This window comes from Phoca vitulina, unplaced genomic scaffold (assembly GCF_004348235.1).
Source record: "Phoca vitulina isolate PV1807 unplaced genomic scaffold, GSC_HSeal_1.0 scaffold13, whole genome shotgun sequence".
NCBI lineage: Eukaryota > Metazoa > Chordata > Mammalia > Carnivora > Phocidae > Phoca > Phoca vitulina.
Window position 1 is genome coordinate 2083989 of NW_022589716.1, and position 16850 is coordinate 2100838.

Below are 16850 nucleotides of genomic sequence, written 5' to 3' on the forward strand. Positions count from 1 at the left end.
CTCAACATCTCTCAATAAACAATTAGCAAAGACAGATATTTTCCTCATTTAACTGCAAAATCTCAAACCAAGGAGCATTGAATTCAATGAGCAAATACTGGCAATTCTGCCATCAAAGAGAGGGAGGTGGAGGGGAATGTCCACAGTCCACCCAACTCCCCCAAAGATTTAACATTGTCTGGAAATGCTGGTCAATACAACTAGACAAGAAAGAAGAGATTCGACTGAGAAATGAGAAAAAAAGGCAAAGTTATTTGCAGATGATATGACTTATTCTATATGAAAAACCCAAATTAACTTAAAAAAGCTATTTCAACCAGAGAATTCAGTAAAACAGCAAGGGATTTAATTTAGTTTCCTACATGGGGAAAAAAAAAAAAAAGCCTGCAAAATGTATTGGACGATCTCACCTATAATAGTAAAAGAAGATACACTACTTGGTTAAACTACATCCTTGGTATACAAAGAGCTCCCAAAAATCAACAAGAAAAAGAAATGTGCAGGAAAAGAAAGACAAATCATTTCTGAACTTTTTCTCTCACCAGGTTAGTCAAGATTTAAAACTTTGAAGATACACTTGTGGGAAACCGTGATAGCACCGGAGTTTCAAAAGTTGTGGGGAAACCAGTATTTCTCTCACAGCTGCTCAGAGTATAATAATCTAGTGATTAAGGAAATATTTTTAAATTTTAATTGCTGAGTAAATAAATAAGTACAAGTTTGCCAAAACCACCGGTTTTTCAGGCCAAAAAACCCGAGGGTCAGAGAAGGTGAGTCACCAGCTCCAAACACCCAACAAACAGGTCTGGTCTCTGTTGGACTCGAACCCGGGGCGCTTCAAAAGTGGACCCGCTTGGGGCGCCTGGGTGGCTCAGTTGGTTAAGCAACTGCCTTCGGCTCAGGTCATGATCCTGGAGTCGCGGGATCAAGTCCCGCATCCGGCTCCCCGCTCAGCGGGGAGTCTGCTTCTCCCTCTGATGCTTCTCCCTCTGACCCTCCCCCATCTCATGCTCTCTCTCGCTCGCTCGCTCTCTCTCTCTTTCTCTCATTCTCTCTCTCAAATAAATAAATAAATAAATCTTTAAAAAAAGGAAAAAAAAAGTGGACCCGCTTCCCTTAACGCTGGGTCCCGCCCCCTCACCGCCACCGCCAACCCCGCCCAATCTCTCTAGGCCCCGCCCCGCTCTGTGGAACGACCCCGCCCGGTGGATCCAGCCTTTGAAGTTAATGCACAACCCTGACTCAGGCGCCTCTCCGGGAGCGGACCCAGGCTCGGAGACCCGGACGCTGGGACAGGTAACCCCGGACCGGAGCGGTCCGTGCGGCCCGCAGCTGGGGCGGAGGTCCCGGGGGACTTCTCGGGGGCGGTGTCCGTGGGCTTCACGCGCTCCAGCAGGCGAGGCTGCAGCAGCGCGGGGGTTAACTGGAGGCGGGCCCACCCAGGATACGCGGTGGCGTCACGGGCGTCGCGCCTTTCCGGGTTACGCAGCCAGGGGCGGGCTGCTCTGAGAGCCAATCGAGTGCGTCTATGCAAATAGCGGCGGAGCTAGCGCTCTCGCCAGTCGGCGGAGAGTTGGCGCTCAGGGCTCCGCCTCCCGGTGGGCCCTCCAGGCTTCCCCGCCTCCAGGCGCGCCCTTCTCTGGTGCCCACAGGCGGCCCGGCGACCCCCCGCGCCACGCGGGGGCCACGGCGCCCCCCGCAGGACCCGCCCGCCGCCCCGGGGACGCCCGAGCGGCGCCTCCCTGAGGCCGATGCCCACCCGGGAGTCCTCAAAGACCCGCGGCTACCGGGGGGACCTGCAGACCCGCCCGCCTGGCCCTGGGCCCCCGGTGAGTCCGAACGGGAGGAGGGTCCCCAGGCCGAGCCTACGCAAAAGATCATTCCCCCCAGTTTGAGGGATCCTGCCTTTCCCATACCCTGGTTAACTCCAAACCGTAATTCCTGCGGCACCCGCAGCGGTTGGTGCCTCCAGGCCCGGAAACCAGCGCCCCCTGCGCTCTGCGCGAGGGTCAACCAAGAGCGCACAGCGCAAGGCCCAAGAAGATTGTATTTGAGGATGAGCTGCCCTCCCGGGCCCTCTTGAGCACCAGGAAGCCTATTGAAGCCATCCCCAGGGGGCATATGCCAAGGGCCCACCCAGTGCCCGACTATGAGCTGTGAGTGTCCCCCACGTTGTTCCTGATGCCTGGGAACAGGGAAGGGGCACTGAGGACGGGGCTTTGACAAATGAATAGGAGTTTACTAAATAGTAAAACGATAAAATAGGGGCGTTTGGGGCAGGGAGTCCCACATGGGCAAAGAAGAACAAATTAAACTGATTGGGGGAAAGGGACGAGTTCTTTCCATTCACACTCTGCTCCATTTTAACCCCGCAGTAAGTACCCACAAGTGAGCAGTGAGAGGGAACGGAGCCGCTATGCTGCGGTGTTCCAGGACCAGTACACAGAGTTCGTGGAGCTCCAGCAGGAGGTGGGCTCTGCACTGGCAAAGCTCCAGCAGCTGGAGACCTTGCTGAACTCACTGCCCAGGCCGCGAAGCCAGGTCAGCCCCAGCAGAAACCCGTGCCCCACAGCCCTTCCAGGTGGTGGACCCTGGCCTCTGGGACCCCCTCTGGGTCCAGGTCTCTGGGCCCCTTCCTCCTCTAGGCTGGGTGGGCACCACAGTATAGGGGTCAAGGTCAGCCCTTGAAGTCCTCACTAGATAGGTCACTTTGTCTATCTGAGCCTCAGTTTCCCCATGCCTCCTTGGGTTCAGCATTCTCTGAGCCCCCCACCCCCTTCTCCACTTGCAGAAGGAAGCCCAAGTTGCCGCCCGTGTCTGGAGGGAATTTGAGAAGAAGCAGACGGTGAGTCGTGTCCCCTGAGTCCCACAGGCTGGCCTTTGCACCCCTGACCCTCCCATGAGGCTCACTGTGCCCAGTTTCATGGAAAGAAAACTGAGGCCCAGAGAGAAAGAGGCAAAGGGTTGAGCCGCTGAGGGCCAAAGGCCAAAGTACCACAAGGACTTTCCTGGGTCTTGCCCTGCCCAGGACCCCAGCTTCCTGGACAAGCAGGCTCGCTGCCACTACCTGAAGGGCAAACTGAGGCACCTCAAGATGCAGATCCAGAAGTTCGATGAGCAAGGAGACTTCGAGGGCTCTGTGTACTTCTGAGGGCCCCGGCAGACAGGCAGAGGGACACATCGAGGTGGCGGTCCCGCCTGCCCTCGCCTCTCCTCCTACCTCCCGGCTTTAGCTCCTGCTTTTACCCCCTCCTGGGGTAGCTTTGGCGAGTGCCCCAGCCTCTGAGACCCAGCTCTGATGGCGCCTCCTCCGGGAAGCCGTCCCAGAACCTCCTCAGGGACCACCGGCTCTGAGCCCAGATCTCAGCCCATCCCCTGGAAGCAGGTCCTGCCTAAGTCTATCTCAGTGTAATAAACATTTATGATGTCTGCTGCGTACAACTGCTTAACACTCCTGAGCTCACTCAGCTGTCACCGAAAACGTGTTCTTCCATTTTCCAGAGTTAAAAATCGAAGTTCCGGGAAAGGGACTTACCCAAGCAGGGTGTGAACGCTTGTCTGTCCAGAGGGTTCCCTCTCCACCCGGAGCCTCACGTGGCCTTCTGGTGGGAAGCTGAGGGGCCGACATCCAGCATTACTGCTCAGCCAGGCTTGGGCTGGGGGACCTCCAGGAGCCAAAAGTTTTCAGTAACTGGGGCGCCTGGGTGGCTCAGTTGGTTGAGCATCCGTCGGATTTCAGCACAGGTCGTGGTCTCAGGGGTCATGTGATCGAGCCCTGCGTCGGGCACCGGGCTCAGTGGGGAGTCTGCTGCTCCCTCTTCCTCTCCCTCTGCCCCTCCCCCTGCTCTCTCTCCCTTTCTCTAAAATAAATAGGGGGTGCCTGGGTGGCTCAGTCGGTTAAGCATCTGCCTTCGGCTCAGGTCATGATCCCAGGGTGCTGGGATCGAGCCCCAGGTTGGGCTCCCTGCTTGGTGGGGAGTCTGCTTCTCCCTCTCCCCAGTCATCTCTCTTGATATCTCCGACTCTCCCAAATAAATAAATGAAATCTTTAAAAAATAAAATACTTAAATCTTTTAAAAAAAATTTCCAGTAACAGAGGCAGGACTGGCAGAGGACCGTCCCCAGTCTTGGTTAGTGGGCATCCTACAATATTCATGTGGCAGAATGCCGGGGACCTGGAGTCCCTGATGCCAACCCAGATGTGTGAGCCCTTAAAACTCTCCACGTCTCCCAGAGCACTGCAGGCCCAGCAGCGATGGATGCCAGGCAGAGTGTGAGCGCAGCTTGTGCCAGCTCTGGGAGAGTCCCGTGGTGCCCACCCCGTGCCAGGCCCGAGGGACGGAGGGGCGCCTGGGTGGCTCAGTCGTTAAGCGGCTGCCTCCGGCTCAGGTCATGATCCCAGGGTCCTGGGATCGAGCCCCACATCAGGCTCCCTGCTCCGCGGGAAGCCTGCTTCTCCCTCTCCCACTCCCCCTGCTTGTGTTCCCTCTCTCGCTGTCTGTCTATGTCAAATAAATAAATAAAATCTTCAAAAAAAAGATTTTATTTATTTGAAAGAGAGAGTGTGAAAGAACACGGGGGGGAGGGGCAGAGGGAGAGAGGGAAGCAGACTCCTTGCTGAGCGCAGAGCCTGATGCGGGGCTCGATCCCAGGACCCTGAGATCATGACATGAGCCGAAGGCAGACGCTTAACTGTCTGAGCCCCCCAGGCGCCCCCGTCTGACTCTGCCTCCCAGGGGAGCCCCAGGGGATGGGGACCCTCAGAGAGGCATCTACTGCAGGCAGGGAAAGCAGTGTCAGCCACCAAATCCCAGAGTCCTCAGTCCCAGGACCCGTCCCCATGGGGCCTGTCCCCTCAGGGAAGATGGCCTGGGCCAGTGAGAGAGCAGTAACAGAGGGCCGGATGGCAGTCTTTACCACAGAACCTCAGGAGGTCTTCTTGCAAGAAGGGCCGTATGCGTCGGGTTTTGTAGGAGTTCTGCAGTCAGGCCTAGACAGACATCCATGTCTCTGGCCTGGGGACTGGACAGCAGGACAGACAGAATGGTCTCGCTCCATTCTCAGATGTCCCGTGAATCTCACAGGTCATCGCTGTCCAGCCCAATTGGAGGGGGCATATGTTTGCTTACCTGCAGGGCATCGTGGAAGACGCGGACCCCGGGCAGAAACAGTCCACCCTCCAATGGGAGCCCAGGATCCTCTCCATCCCATTCCTACTTCAGTCCCCTCTGGGGGCAGAGCACACCCACAAGACCCCCATTCGTCCCCCAGTAAATGGATTCAGACACCCCATCGTCCCGCTCAGGCCTCTTCCTAGATGGACATGAAGCAGGCTGGGTGCTCATGGGGAGCGTTTTGAAGAAGGTTTAAGAGCTGAGCACGGGCCCAGCCTGCGGAGCAAGACCTGAGTTCTTCCCCATTTTCAAAGGGGCATCTTCGATGGAGGGCTTGTCTTCCTGGCCTTCCCCCACCGTCCAGGCTCTTTCTACTCACCCTCTAGAGGCACAGTCCTGACAGTCCCACAGGTGCCTTTCCCACCACAGAGCTGGGCCACAAGCCTCTAAGGCCAGGATGGCAAGGTCCCTGCTGCCATCCATCACCCCACATCAACTTAATCAAGTCCACCTTCCAGATGTCAATCTCTGAAAGAGTTTTTTTTTGTTACATGTGAGAAGAAACCAAACTCAGGCTCAGGCACAAAAGGGTAAATCTGGGATCATGAAACTGAAGCACCTAAAGGTTTCAGATATGGCTTGATCCAGGGGCTCCAAAGGCACCCTGGAAGTTGGTCTTCCTCTTTTGGCTCTTTCAATTACAGCCTATTTCCAAATCCCACCATCAAATCTCAGTGGCCGTCTCTGGGCCACACGCCCTCCCTGAACCAATTGCTGTAGCCAGGGGAGGGAGGGCTCTGTCTGGGCTGAGATCATGTGGCAGAACTACCCCAAATGCTTCTCCCGAGGACACTGGGGCCTGGACACCATGATTAAGGGCTGACCAAAGGAAACAATAAGGTGTTTGCTCCAGGCCCTGTGTGAATCTATGAGGCCCACCTTCACAGGCCAGAGCCTGAGTGATCTGCAGGACTCAACTCCTACGGACTCACTAGCTGACCACGGGACCCCCTCCCTGCCCCCAGCTGCTTCCCCACAAAACTGTCCAACAAAAACAGCAAGTAGGGCTGTTGCTAGGTTGTGGGTGTCCCAGATGGCTGGGAGGGGGTAGCCATGGTGGGGTGCCCCCCGTTCTGCCTTCCCCTCACAAAGATGATGGAGGCCGAGCAGGTAGGAAACATCTTTATTATTGGCCTTGATTCATTCATCATGTAGTGTGTGACGTGGAGTACGTGTCCAGAGGATTTGTCTGGCGCGTACTACCCCTGCCCCTCTAGTGCAGACACCAGGCCTCTGTCCATCACGCAAGGGAAGCCAACCCCACCGGCCCAAAAGTCCATGCTTGGGGTGCTGAGCTCCAGGCTCTCCCAGGAATGGACCCTCGGTCCCTCCCCCTCTATTTTGGCCAGGAGTCCTGGGGAGGCCGAGGCTGAAGCCTGAACAAGCACTCTCTTTTTGGTTTCGTGATCATTTAAAAAACAGAGGAGACAACATTTCACAGTCTTTAAAAAATAGGAGTCTGAGGAGAGAAGCCAAGGTCCTCCACTTGGGGGCCCCGCGCGAGGCCGAAGCATCCGTGTCCCTTGAGGTCTGCAAACCCAGCCGCAGCGCGGCCGGCCCTGCGAAGTCACTGGCCTGAGCCGTAGGGCCAGTTGAAGGTACTTCCTGACAGCAGCATGTCTCGGATCAGTGTCTCGATGGGTGTCTTGCCCACCAGGCGCATGAAGAACAGCTGGGAGATGAGGGAGGCGGGGACAGCGCGCAGGGCTGGGAGCCGAAGCAGCAACCGTCCGAAGCGCTGGGGCTGGGACGGGTACTGAGCCCGCACATACTCTGTGAGGGCCACCTGCGCCTTCTCCTGCAGGCTTTCCACGTGTGCTGGGTCTGAGAGGCCACAGGCATCTGGGGACACAAGGGCAACGTCAATCGGGCGGGCAGTGGCAGGAGGACACGAGGCCCCTCCAGGGGTGACTGGAGGGCACCACTCGGGGTTGTGGGTCTGGGGGGGGGGCGCGTTCAGGTGGGAAATGGAGGCCTGAGGCACAAATGGGCGCATCTCAGGCAGTGCCCGTCCTCAGGAGAGACTGAGGTGGTCTCAACTGCGGCCAGCAACACAGCAGTGTGGCCAGCCGTGTCTCAGGACAGAGGAGCCCCGACTGAGGCCTTTGGCAGGGTAACAAGTTCTAATCAAGCTCGAGGGGAAGGGAGCTAGGGAGGGAGGGGACTTGGGAAGGAAGGCCAAGCCCAGAGGGAGTGTTCAGACAGAATGGCCTAGGGTGTCAGTGAATGTGACAGCATCCAAGCTGGGGACCCATGAAGGGTAAGGTACTGGGGAAAGAGGGGCAGAGCCATATTTATCAAATGAAAGCCACCTCTCAGAGTGCTGGGTCTGGTTCTTGCATCCCTGACCCCACGAAGATACCTATGGGATCCGGAACCTTCCAGAGTGCAGAACCAGCTGTACCACTGGTTCTTACTCCAGTCTCTGGAGTAAGGCAGGGCTTTCGGGTGCTAGATGGGTTAACTGATGACAAGGAAGGTACTGGGACAGCCCTGCCCTAGCCCCGCCCACAGAGGGAGGGACTCCAGGGCACGCCCCTGCCCAATCCCACCCTAACCACCCCCCACCCCCACCCCCGCGGCCCTGGCTGCCAGGAGGCCGCCTTGGGGGCAGTTTGGGAACCCCGGGTCAGACGTCTGAGGGCCCAGGAATCGGGGTGGAAAGGCTCAGGGGAGGCCAGGCCCAGGTGTCAGAGTATCGCGGCCTGGCAGCCCTCCGCAACTGCACTGGAAGCAGGAAGAACCCCCTGATTTGGCAGATGAGGGTCAGAGGGGCTGGGGAGGACAAAGATAGGGACTGAGGGCCAGAACCAGGTGTCCCGCACCTCCCTCCCTCATCCCCCCCACCTCTCAATCTGCCCACTGAGCACGAAGAGCACCCTGATGAGGGGGTGGAGGGTGGGGCTCAGGGAGCCTGGGAATCAGGGAGAGAGGCTGCTGGGGCCTGAGTCACGGGTCCAGGCCCAGCTCTGGGTTCTCTGGGAGACCTGGGCTCCGGGGGTGGGGACATCAGGGTCCCCCCCTCCACCCCTACCCCCCTCATCAGCGCTCAGGCACGTGCAGGGCCGGCTGAGGGTCAGGGCGTGGAAGGCTATGGGGGCCCGGGCTCAGGGTCCAGGTCGCCCCCCTCCCCGCCCCCCTCCCCGGGCGCGAGCGCGCATCTCACCCGGCGTGAAGAGCGCGATGGCCTTGAGGCAGCCGTACTCGGCCGAGTCGACCTGCAGGCGGCCCAGCTTGTCCACCTGCTCCTGGAAGGCGCGCACCTGGTCCATGAAGGCCACGGCGCGCTCGGCGGCCATGGGCGCGGCGTGTAGGCCGGCGGCGGCCAGCAGCGGCGCCGTGTGCAGGGGCAGCGCCGCCTGCGCCGCGTTCAGCACGAAGAGCTCGCTCCAGCTGAGGCGCAGCAGCGCCACCTGGTCGGCCACGGGCAGCTCGGGGAAGAAGGGCGCGTGGCGCGCCCACTCCACGGTGCTGAAGAGCAGCCGCGCCGCCAGCTCGCACACGTTGTCGATGCCCAGCACCGCGCCCGCCGCGCCGGCCCCCGCGCCGAACGCGCCCGCCGCGCCCGCCCCGAAGCGCCCGGCCGCCGCGGGGTAGGGCTCGGCGCGCAGCAGCTGCGCGATCAGCTCCGACACCGGCTGGCCCGGGAAAAGGTCTCCGCCCGCGGCCGCCAGCGCCGAGCCCGGGGGGCTGCCCGAGGAGGCGGCCACGGCGCCGGGCAGCGAGTGCGGGATGCGGCCGCGCTGCACGGCTGCGGGGATTGAATGGAGATGGGGAGGAGGGAAAGGAAAGGGGGCAGGAGCGGAGGGAGGGGAGAGAGGTTCCCCCCACCCAACCCCGCCGCCGCAGGGAATCGGGCGGGGGGAGGGGGGCGGCGGGGGGGGGGCAGGGGATGGGGGGAGGCAGAGTGACGAAAACGGGCACGGGAAAGGGATTGAGGGACACAGGGAGATCAGACAGGGGAGAGGGAGGGAAAGAACGAGGGGACAAGTGGGTATCCAGGGTCATGGGGGGCAGGTGGAGAGGAAGAAAGGGGGAAAGATAAAGTCATCAGAGGGTCACTCAGCCCCTCCCCTCAAAGGCTCCCCACAACCCAGCCTTTCCCTGGACCTCCCATCCCACCCCATGGGTGCACAGCTTGGTCGGAGGCCAGGGGCCCCACCCTGCTCTGCCCTGTGCGCCCTGGGCCTAAGGCCATGTCCATAAACCACTGCCATCCCCACTGTTTGCAGAGCAGGGTGGTGGGATGCCTGGCCCCCTCCCTCTGAACGGTGTGAGCTCCACTCAGCAGCCGTGGAGGCTAGACCTGTCAATCATGCCCCCATCTGTCAATCATCGGGGTCCCAGAGCTGACAATGGGGCCAGGGAGGGGTCACCTTCATACTACTTGGGGCCCCTGGCCAGCCTATCCTTAAAGCAAGTGATCTCTCCTACAGAGATGGGATCTTTCCTCTAGCTCCCAGCCTCACCCCACCCCCAGGTCAGGGCTCCCAAGGGCAGGTCTCCTCCATCTGCTGCGACCCCCCGGTGCTAGGAGTGGAGTCCCAGCCAGCCCAGAGTTGGTGCTCAATACACATTAACTGGGCGCCTGGGTGGCTCAGTTGGTTGAGCGACTGCCTTCGGCTCGGGTCATGATCCTGGAGTCCTGGGATCGAGTCCCGCATCGGGCTCCCTGCTCGGCAGGGAGTCTGCTTCTCCCTCTCCCGCTTCCCGCTCTTGTGCTCTCTCTCTCAAATAAATAAATAAAATCTTTAAAAAAAAAAAAAATACACATTAACTGCCATCAGTAGCCCTGCCTGTTAAGGGGGCAGGGGGAGCACCCACTGCCGGCTTCGGCCAGTGTCCCCAGGATTCAGGTGAATGAGAAGAAGGAAACTGAGGCACAACGAGGAGGAGGGGTAGCCACAGGCTCAGCTGACCTGTGCCACGGTGGGTGGGGTGGAAGGGCAGACTGGGCTGAGAGCCAGACAGAAACTAACGAAGGGTCTTTAATGAGCTGGCATGCCCTGTCTCATCTCCATGAACCCATGGTCAACCGACCAGGGAATGAATGGGGAACAGAATGTGGGTGGGAGCCAGGGGCTAAGAGAGCTGCGCAGGGAAGTGGGGGCTTGGGTTCGAGGCTCCACGGGATTTCTATGTCTCAGATCAACTGTCAAATGGGTGGAGCTGGATAAGGCCAGAAAGTGGATCCCAGCTCAACCCCCTGGCCCCCCAGGGGCGGGGGGGGAGGGACCTATTCCTTCCGGCCCTTTGCTCACTCAGTTCTAAACCCCATCCCCACCATTCATCCATCACCCAGCCATGTCCCTACCTCAGAGCCTTTGCACTCACTGTTCCTGCTTCCTGAGAACCCCTTCCCCAGCTCCTCCTCTTTATTCAGCCCGGAACTGTGTGGGCGGCTCAAGTCCCAACCCAACTCTACTGCTCTCTGACCCTGGCAAATGGCTTCATCTCTCTGCTCGCTGTGCTCCACTTCCCCATCTGTAAGATGCAGATGGTAATAACCAGTGACTAAATTAATGAGAATCTAACTTGCTTAGAACAGCACTAGGCATACAGTAAGGGCTAAATGGGTAGTAATTCAGGCCAAGAAAAATGTATTAAGTGCCTTCAATGTCCTAGGCCCTGGATAGGCACTGGGGCTAGGTCAGAAAACAAGAAAAACACAAGTCTCTTTCCCCAGTGAGTGGACATTCTGGTGGGGGAGCAAGTAAATTACAGAGCAAGATAGGTAGGGGGGGTGGTGAAGAGCAATCAGGAGGGCTTCTCTGAGGAGGTGTTCTTTGAGCAAAGCTTAAAAGAGGTAAGGGGCACCTGGGTGGCTCAGTTGGTTAAGCGTCCAACTCTTGATTTCGGCTCGGGTTATGATCTCAGGGTTGTGAGATCAAGCCCGACACTGGGCTCTGCCCTGGGCATGGAACCTGCTTGAGATTCTCTGTCCCTCTCCTGCTGCCCCTCCCCCCACCTCTTTATTAAAAGAAAAGAACAGAAAGAAAGAAAGGAGGTAAGGAAGCCATGCTGGTATCTGGGGTAAGAGTGCTCCAAGCAGTGGGAACAGCCTGTGCAAAGGCCCTGAGGTTAGGACTGTGTTTGGGGCATGAGCTGTGATTACGATTTTTTTTCCCACTCCTGAGACTTTGGAGATCTGAAGCCCTGATGTGATGTACATCAGGACTTTAGGTCAAATGGACAAGGAGAGGCAAAATCCAGGTTGGGGGGGGGGGGCAAGTCATCCCCGAACTTAAAAAGGACCAAAGAAGAGTAATCAGACGGTCTTAAGAGAAAGTCTGAGCAGCCGCTGCCAGTGCCCTTCCCAGAGGCCAGCAGAGAAGACACCAGCTTTAGAGCAGGGGAGACTCGAGAGGCAGGGAAGCGCTGCCAACCTGCCCCAGGAGAGTCCTGACAAGAGACAGAAGCCCAGCCTGGGGTTCTCATCCTGTGAAGCCAGACACTGGTCCCCAGCCCACCGGGCTCCATGTGGAAGCCTCTGGGTTCCAACGTGTGCTCGGCCCACTTCTGGGCCCAGCTGTCCGGCACGTGTGCACGCAAGTCCCCAGGGCAGAGACAAGGGGCTGGGCCTCCCTCTGGCTCCCGGTGCCCAGGGTCAGGCGGAAGGGTAAGCTGCCCTTTGCCTTAATCGGGCGAGTTCCTGCCTTGGACAAACACAAAGCAGGGGGTGGAGGATGGAAGGAAAGCAATCAAAAAAACAAAAAGAAATCCTTGTTCAGACAGCATTGGCCAGGCTAGGGGGCACAGGGGCCACTGAGGTGTCAGGGCGAAGGAACTTGACTCTGAGGCCAGGGGCCCCGGAGAGGAGGGGCTGGGGAGCAGAACCATCCTCACGGGGGCCTGAATCAGGGTATCCCTTGCATCCCCGCCTCCTCCGCAGCCACCAGGTGACCATGGATAATTGGATTCCTCCCGCCCAGGGCCGGACTGAGGCCCACGAGATCGTGGGATCGCTGGTAACAAGGTTAGCAGGCGCCAGACCCCACCCTCCGCGGCTCCCAGACCCCTCCCGAGACAGGGAGTGAAGGCAAGGGCTGTTTGTACCCCCGTCTGCCTGCCCCACCCCGGCGGGTACTCACCCTCCTTCCTCATGCCCACCCGGAAGCACTTCTTCAGGCGACAGTATTGGCACTGGTTCCGGTGATGCTGGTCGATCTGGCAGTCACGGTTGGACCTACAGGCATGCAGGGGGTCACCACGACACCCACGTCCTGCCCCCGGAGCCACCCTATAAGCCACCTTTGAAGGCCGCACCTGAGAACCGTCAGTGTCCCCCTCCCCGGGCTGGGCAGGTATCCCCGGAGGGGCACAGGGGCTCAGCCTGCAAGTGTGCAAGGAGGGAAAGGACAGTTGGAGTGGGTGGTGACGAATGGCGTCAGTCTACGGCAAAGTGGATTAGCACGCCAGGGAGGGTATGTTGGAAGTGGGTTTTGAAGGATGAATAGAAGTTCTCCCAAAGCAGAGAGGCAAGTCCAGGCAGAAAGCAAGAGGAGAGCTTTAAGGCTGGAAACGTGAAAATATGAAAGCCTCAACAGTTTCGTTTTACTTGGTCATTGCGGGGTGAAGAGGTGGGGTCTTTGTTCCAAGGGCAATGTGAGAACAGCAAAGGTACATGGTCAGGGAGCCAGGCTTTGGGGGTTAGCTAAGACACTAGGGGCCAGGCCAGGGCCAGTCCTCTATGGGCACAGTAGGGCACCAGTATTAACCCCCTGCATAAGCCTATCACCAATAAATAAATGAATGAATGAATGAACCCCTGCGCTCCCTTTAAGACCCCACACCCATATCCTCTCTTCTGGGGAAGACCTTCCAGCTCCTAACTGAGCCTAAGAAGCTTCCTCTGGGTGGCCCACAGGGATCACAGCCTCTTCCAGGGATGGGACAGGGGGCCCCGCCCAGCAAGAGAATGAGCTCCCCATTCAGGGTCAGTCCCAAGCAGAAAGGTTCAGGCCCTTGTTCTTCAAATTTCTCCAGCACTTCTTCCCCTTGGCCGCTACCCCTGTGTTCCCTTGCTGTCTCTCTGGGCTCCAGGCTCTCCAAGTCCCAGACCTGGGGCAGACACCCCTGGGGTCCCAGCTGGGCACCAAGAGGGTACCCAGAGACAGTCACAGAGTAAAACGAATGTTCGATGAAGTTAAAAATCAAACACATCTCAGCCACAGGCACTCAGCCCCAGCCCTGGGGCGGCGACTTCTCCACTGAGACTCAGTTTCCTCATCTGGAAATGGGAGGCCAGATGCCGGCTCTATATGGGATGTGCTGGGTCTGGGGGGGTCTGGGGGGCTTTGGGGGGGGCATCAGGACCCAAGCCCAAACTGGGGGGTTCTCAATGGCAGGTTCAGGAGAGCTGAGGTCCTGGGGGTCTCCGAGTGCCCAGGTCCCAAAACACCAGCCTCTAAGCCCAGGCCTCTGTCCCCTGCCCGGCCTGAGCCCCCAGGAAGAGGCCCTGCTAGGGTGGAGGGAGCTCAGGCAGAACCAGAACAAAGCCCAGCAGGCAGGCAGTGGGAGGGTCCTGGGCAGCCGGGTGGAAACAGCCAGGCCTGGGGCGGGCAGGCAGGGGCCCAGCTCAGGGCCCCTGACCTCAGGGGAGGTCCTGAACCTTCTGCCTCAACTTCCCCAGCTGTGGAGCTGGGACAGATCTCCTGTCCCTCCGGATGGGGAAACAGTAAGTTCCACCTGTTATCCCACCTAAAGAGCACATGCTTTGCCCAAACCCATGGCCCAACTCAGCCTCCTCCCGAGGCTTCTGGCCTCTGGGCCAATTTGATCCCTGCCCTCCCTTGCTCACATACCCTCCTTGGCTCCCTGTCATCCTCAGTCCAGCACTTCAGATCCACTCAGCTCTAACTTCTCCCATGCCCGGGTGGTCTCATCTTACAACACTGCCCCCCTAACCTGCCACTGAGTGTCTGCCTGGGCCACGCTCTCTCCAGGAGTGCCCTTCACCTCCTCTACCTGCCAAAGCCCTCCTGCTTTCAGGCCTACCTCCCAAAGACCTCCTCCAGACAGCCCTCCCTGAACGTCAGGCAGAGCCCCTTGCTCTCTCCTGGGACTCCAGAGCCATCCCTCCCTCTGGCCCAGCCCAGACTCCACAGGCAGGGAGCTTCTGTGTCTCACTGTGCCCCCTCCAGACCCGGAGAGAGCTGGGATGGGAGCTGGGGTCTCTCTGAGGGGCTGGCCTCAAACCTCCCAGGCTAGGCCCTGAGGGGCCTTTGCTGAACCAATCTGAGGCTCAGAGAGGGGCCGTGACTTCACCAGGTCACACAGTGCAGAGCTTCTGGAGAACCTGCCAGCCCCAAACAACGCCCCCCTCCCCTGTCTTGTAGCTCCCTGCTCCCACCTTCAGAGAGCCCCTGGGACCCCAGAGCCGCCTAAGCTCCTCCCTTACCCTCCCCAAACACCCGGCCAGAGAGCAGGCAGCAACAAGAATGAGGCCAAAGTCTGGTGGCCCAGTTAGCACCGGAGAAGGGAGTAAGCCAGCTTCCCCCCCCCCAAACACACACACATACAGCTACCCCAGACAAGGCCCTGACCGCAGACCTGGGGCCAAACTCCAGCCTCTGGTGCCCGGCGCCCCGCCCTATGGCCTCACCAACAAGCCCTCCATCAGCTGCCCTCTCCCTGGGGACACCCGGATCAGGACTCAGCCGCTCCCCTCTTCCCAACCCCAGTTCACCTTGCTAAGCCCCAACTGGGGCAGGGTCTCTCCCTGGGTGCCCTAGGGCAGCGCCGGGACCTCTTCGGGCCTCAGTTTTGCCTATCTGGAAAATGGGACTCTCCATACTGGCTCTGCAGAGCCTACACATGTTCCTGTTGGGGTGCAGGGTAGGAGCTCGTCAATGGAGTGAAAGGACACTCAGGGGAGAGTGGTGGGAAAGGGGGCCCTGGGCTAGACACCCAAGCCCAGCACCAACCAGAGAAACTAGCAAGGCCACACCCTGTCAGTGGGGACTCGAACCTCGGAGGGCCCAAGGCTCCTTCTTGAAAACATTCACCCCCACCCTGTCGGAGCCGACCGAAGTTTCAGGGATTTTCCAGGAGCCCCAGGTCGGCACCCACTCCTGGTGGGGGGAGGGTTGGAACAGCCGAGGTGTGGTCAAGTCCAGCAGCCCTCCCAGCCCTCCAGCGGCAGTTTCCAGTGACCCAGGGCCCAGGGTGAGCCCAGGGTGGGGGGAGTTCCCCCCTGATGGGCAAGCCCAGCTCCCCCCACAGCAGGGCTACCCATGCGAAAGAGGCCGGAGGCCGCCCGGTGCCACCCCTGCCTCGCTCCCGCCGCCTCCGCCGCCGCGGTGGCCAGGGCGACTTTGGAAGTGATATTTGACCCCAAGGGCGCGCCGTATCGATCCGCGCGGCCGCAGACAATGGCCCCTGGACGCTGCGAGCTCCACAGTCCAAGTTCCACGTTCGATTCCCGCAGGGTCCCCTGCGCGCCGAGATCCCCAGGAGAAGGGATGCCCTGGGGTTAGGGCCCCACCCCTGACAGCACCCCCCAACCCTTCCCCGCGCGGAGATGACCCCTCTCCAGAGAAAAGGGAGGGAGGGAGAAGGAGCAAGGAACTGGGGCGGAAGCCGCAAGGGACCACCTGACCGGGTGAGGGGGGGGACCTGCACCGATACAGCGCCGACTGTATACACAATCCCAGGAATGGAATGGAGGCGGGGGAGAGGGGGCTTTGCCCCTGTCTCAGAGGGGGGAGTGGAGGCCCGGGGAAGGTCAGCGCCAGGCCCAAGGTGACCGAGCAGGTCAGAGGCCCGGCCCAAGCCGGGGCCGGGTGCACAGCGGCCGTGCGCTGATAGGGGGCTCACCGGCAGGTGTAGCTGAGGTTGCGGCGGATGCTCCGCTTGAAGAAGCTCTTGCAGCCCTCGCAGGTGAAGACGCCGTAGTGCTTGCCGCTCGACTTGTCCCCGCACACCACGCAGTCCACCTGCAGCCCCGGCCGCTCTTCGTCGCCCGGCTCAGCGTCGCTGGCGGCGCCCGGGGGTGAGGCCGAGTCTTCCTCGGCCGCGCGCGGGTAGCCGCCCGCCTTGTCCACGCCGTTCGTGTCGCCGCCGCCGCTGCCGGGGCCGCCCCAGCCGCCGGTCACCATGGCCATAGCCCCAGGGCAGCGGGGCCGGGGCGCCCCCTCCGTGCTCCTCCCTCCGGGCACCCCTCTCGGCCCGGGGGGACCCTACCCGGCACGCATCCGGGCCCGGCGCGCGGGGGGCACCGGCTGCACCCCCCAAAAAAGTTTTGTAGCAACTTCCTGCGGCCGGTCCGCGCGCCCGGGCAGAACTGGTCGGGCCGGTTCCAGGCCAACTTTCCCACGCGTGCGCGGGGCCGGGCCTTGGGGGGGGGGGGCGCGCTAGAGGCGCGAGCCGGGGGCCCCGGGGACTCGCGCCCCGCCGCCCTGGGGCCCCGGCGGGGGCGCGCGGGCCATGGCCCGGCCCAGGCTGCGCAGGGGGCGCCCTCTGGCCTGGCCGCCGCTTGGCCGGGGGCTGCGGCCAACTTAGCGGGCCGCCATCCGAGCGCGGGAGGCCGGGGGGAAAGTTTGGCCGCAAGTTACGCGGCCGCCCGCGGCGCGGGGGAGGGGCGGCAGGCGCGCGTCGGGGCCGGTCGCCGCGCCCCCTGGCTCCCCCGGGCCCCCAGGCGGCCGCTCGGGGCCTGCAAGGCGGCGGGCCGGCGCT

At 60.5% G+C, this 16850-nt stretch overlaps 2 protein-coding genes across 2 annotated transcripts; one reads left to right on the forward strand and one right to left on the reverse strand.

Moving 5' to 3' along the window:
* The first annotated feature begins 1227 nt into the window (after window positions 1–1227).
* OCEL1 (occludin/ELL domain containing 1) lies at window positions 1228–3752 on the forward strand. The gene is made up of 6 exons (XM_032412120.1): window positions 1228–1296; window positions 1551–1829; window positions 1957–2156; window positions 2376–2541; window positions 2792–2845; window positions 3029–3752. The coding sequence occupies exons 1-6, from the start codon at window positions 1228–1230 to the stop codon at window positions 3149–3151; spliced, it is 891 nt and encodes a 296-aa protein (XP_032268011.1). The 3' UTR covers window positions 3152–3752.
* Window positions 3753–6280: 2528 nt separating this feature from the next.
* Window positions 6281–16509, reverse strand: NR2F6 (nuclear receptor subfamily 2 group F member 6). The gene is made up of 4 exons (XM_032412169.1): window positions 15993–16509; window positions 12266–12360; window positions 8341–8925; window positions 6281–7016 (listed from the first exon to the last, which is right to left on the reverse strand). The coding sequence occupies exons 1-4, from the start codon at window positions 16277–16279 to the stop codon at window positions 6742–6744; spliced, it is 1242 nt and encodes a 413-aa protein (XP_032268060.1). The 5' UTR covers window positions 16280–16509; the 3' UTR covers window positions 6281–6741.
* Window positions 16510–16850: the final 341 nt, after the last annotated feature.

What these genes read in the sequence shown, in the direction of transcription:
- NR2F6 (XM_032412169.1), bottom strand. Translation starts at nt 16,279, where the DNA reads ATGGCCATGGTGACCGGCGGCTGGGGCGGCCCCGGCAGCGGCGGCGGC. An exon ending in AACCTCAGCTACACCTGCCG is followed by an intron (nt 12,361 to 15,992) that starts GTGAGCCCCCTA and finishes GCATGCCTGTAG; the next exon opens with GTCCAACCGTGACTGCCAGA. An exon ending in CATCGCGCTCTTCACGCCGG is followed by an intron (nt 7,017 to 8,340) that starts GTGAGATGCGCG and finishes TTGTGTCCCCAG; the next exon opens with ATGCCTGTGGCCTCTCAGAC.
- OCEL1 (XM_032412120.1), top strand. Translation starts at nt 1,228, where the DNA reads ATGCACAACCCTGACTCAGGCGCCTCTCCGGGAGCGGACCCAGGCTCG. An exon ending in AGACCCGGACGCTGGGACAG is followed by an intron (nt 1,297 to 1,550) that starts GTAACCCCGGAC and finishes CGGCGGAGCTAG; the next exon opens with CGCTCTCGCCAGTCGGCGGA. An exon ending in CGCCTGGCCCTGGGCCCCCG is followed by an intron (nt 1,830 to 1,956) that starts GTGAGTCCGAAC and finishes CGGCACCCGCAG; the next exon opens with CGGTTGGTGCCTCCAGGCCC.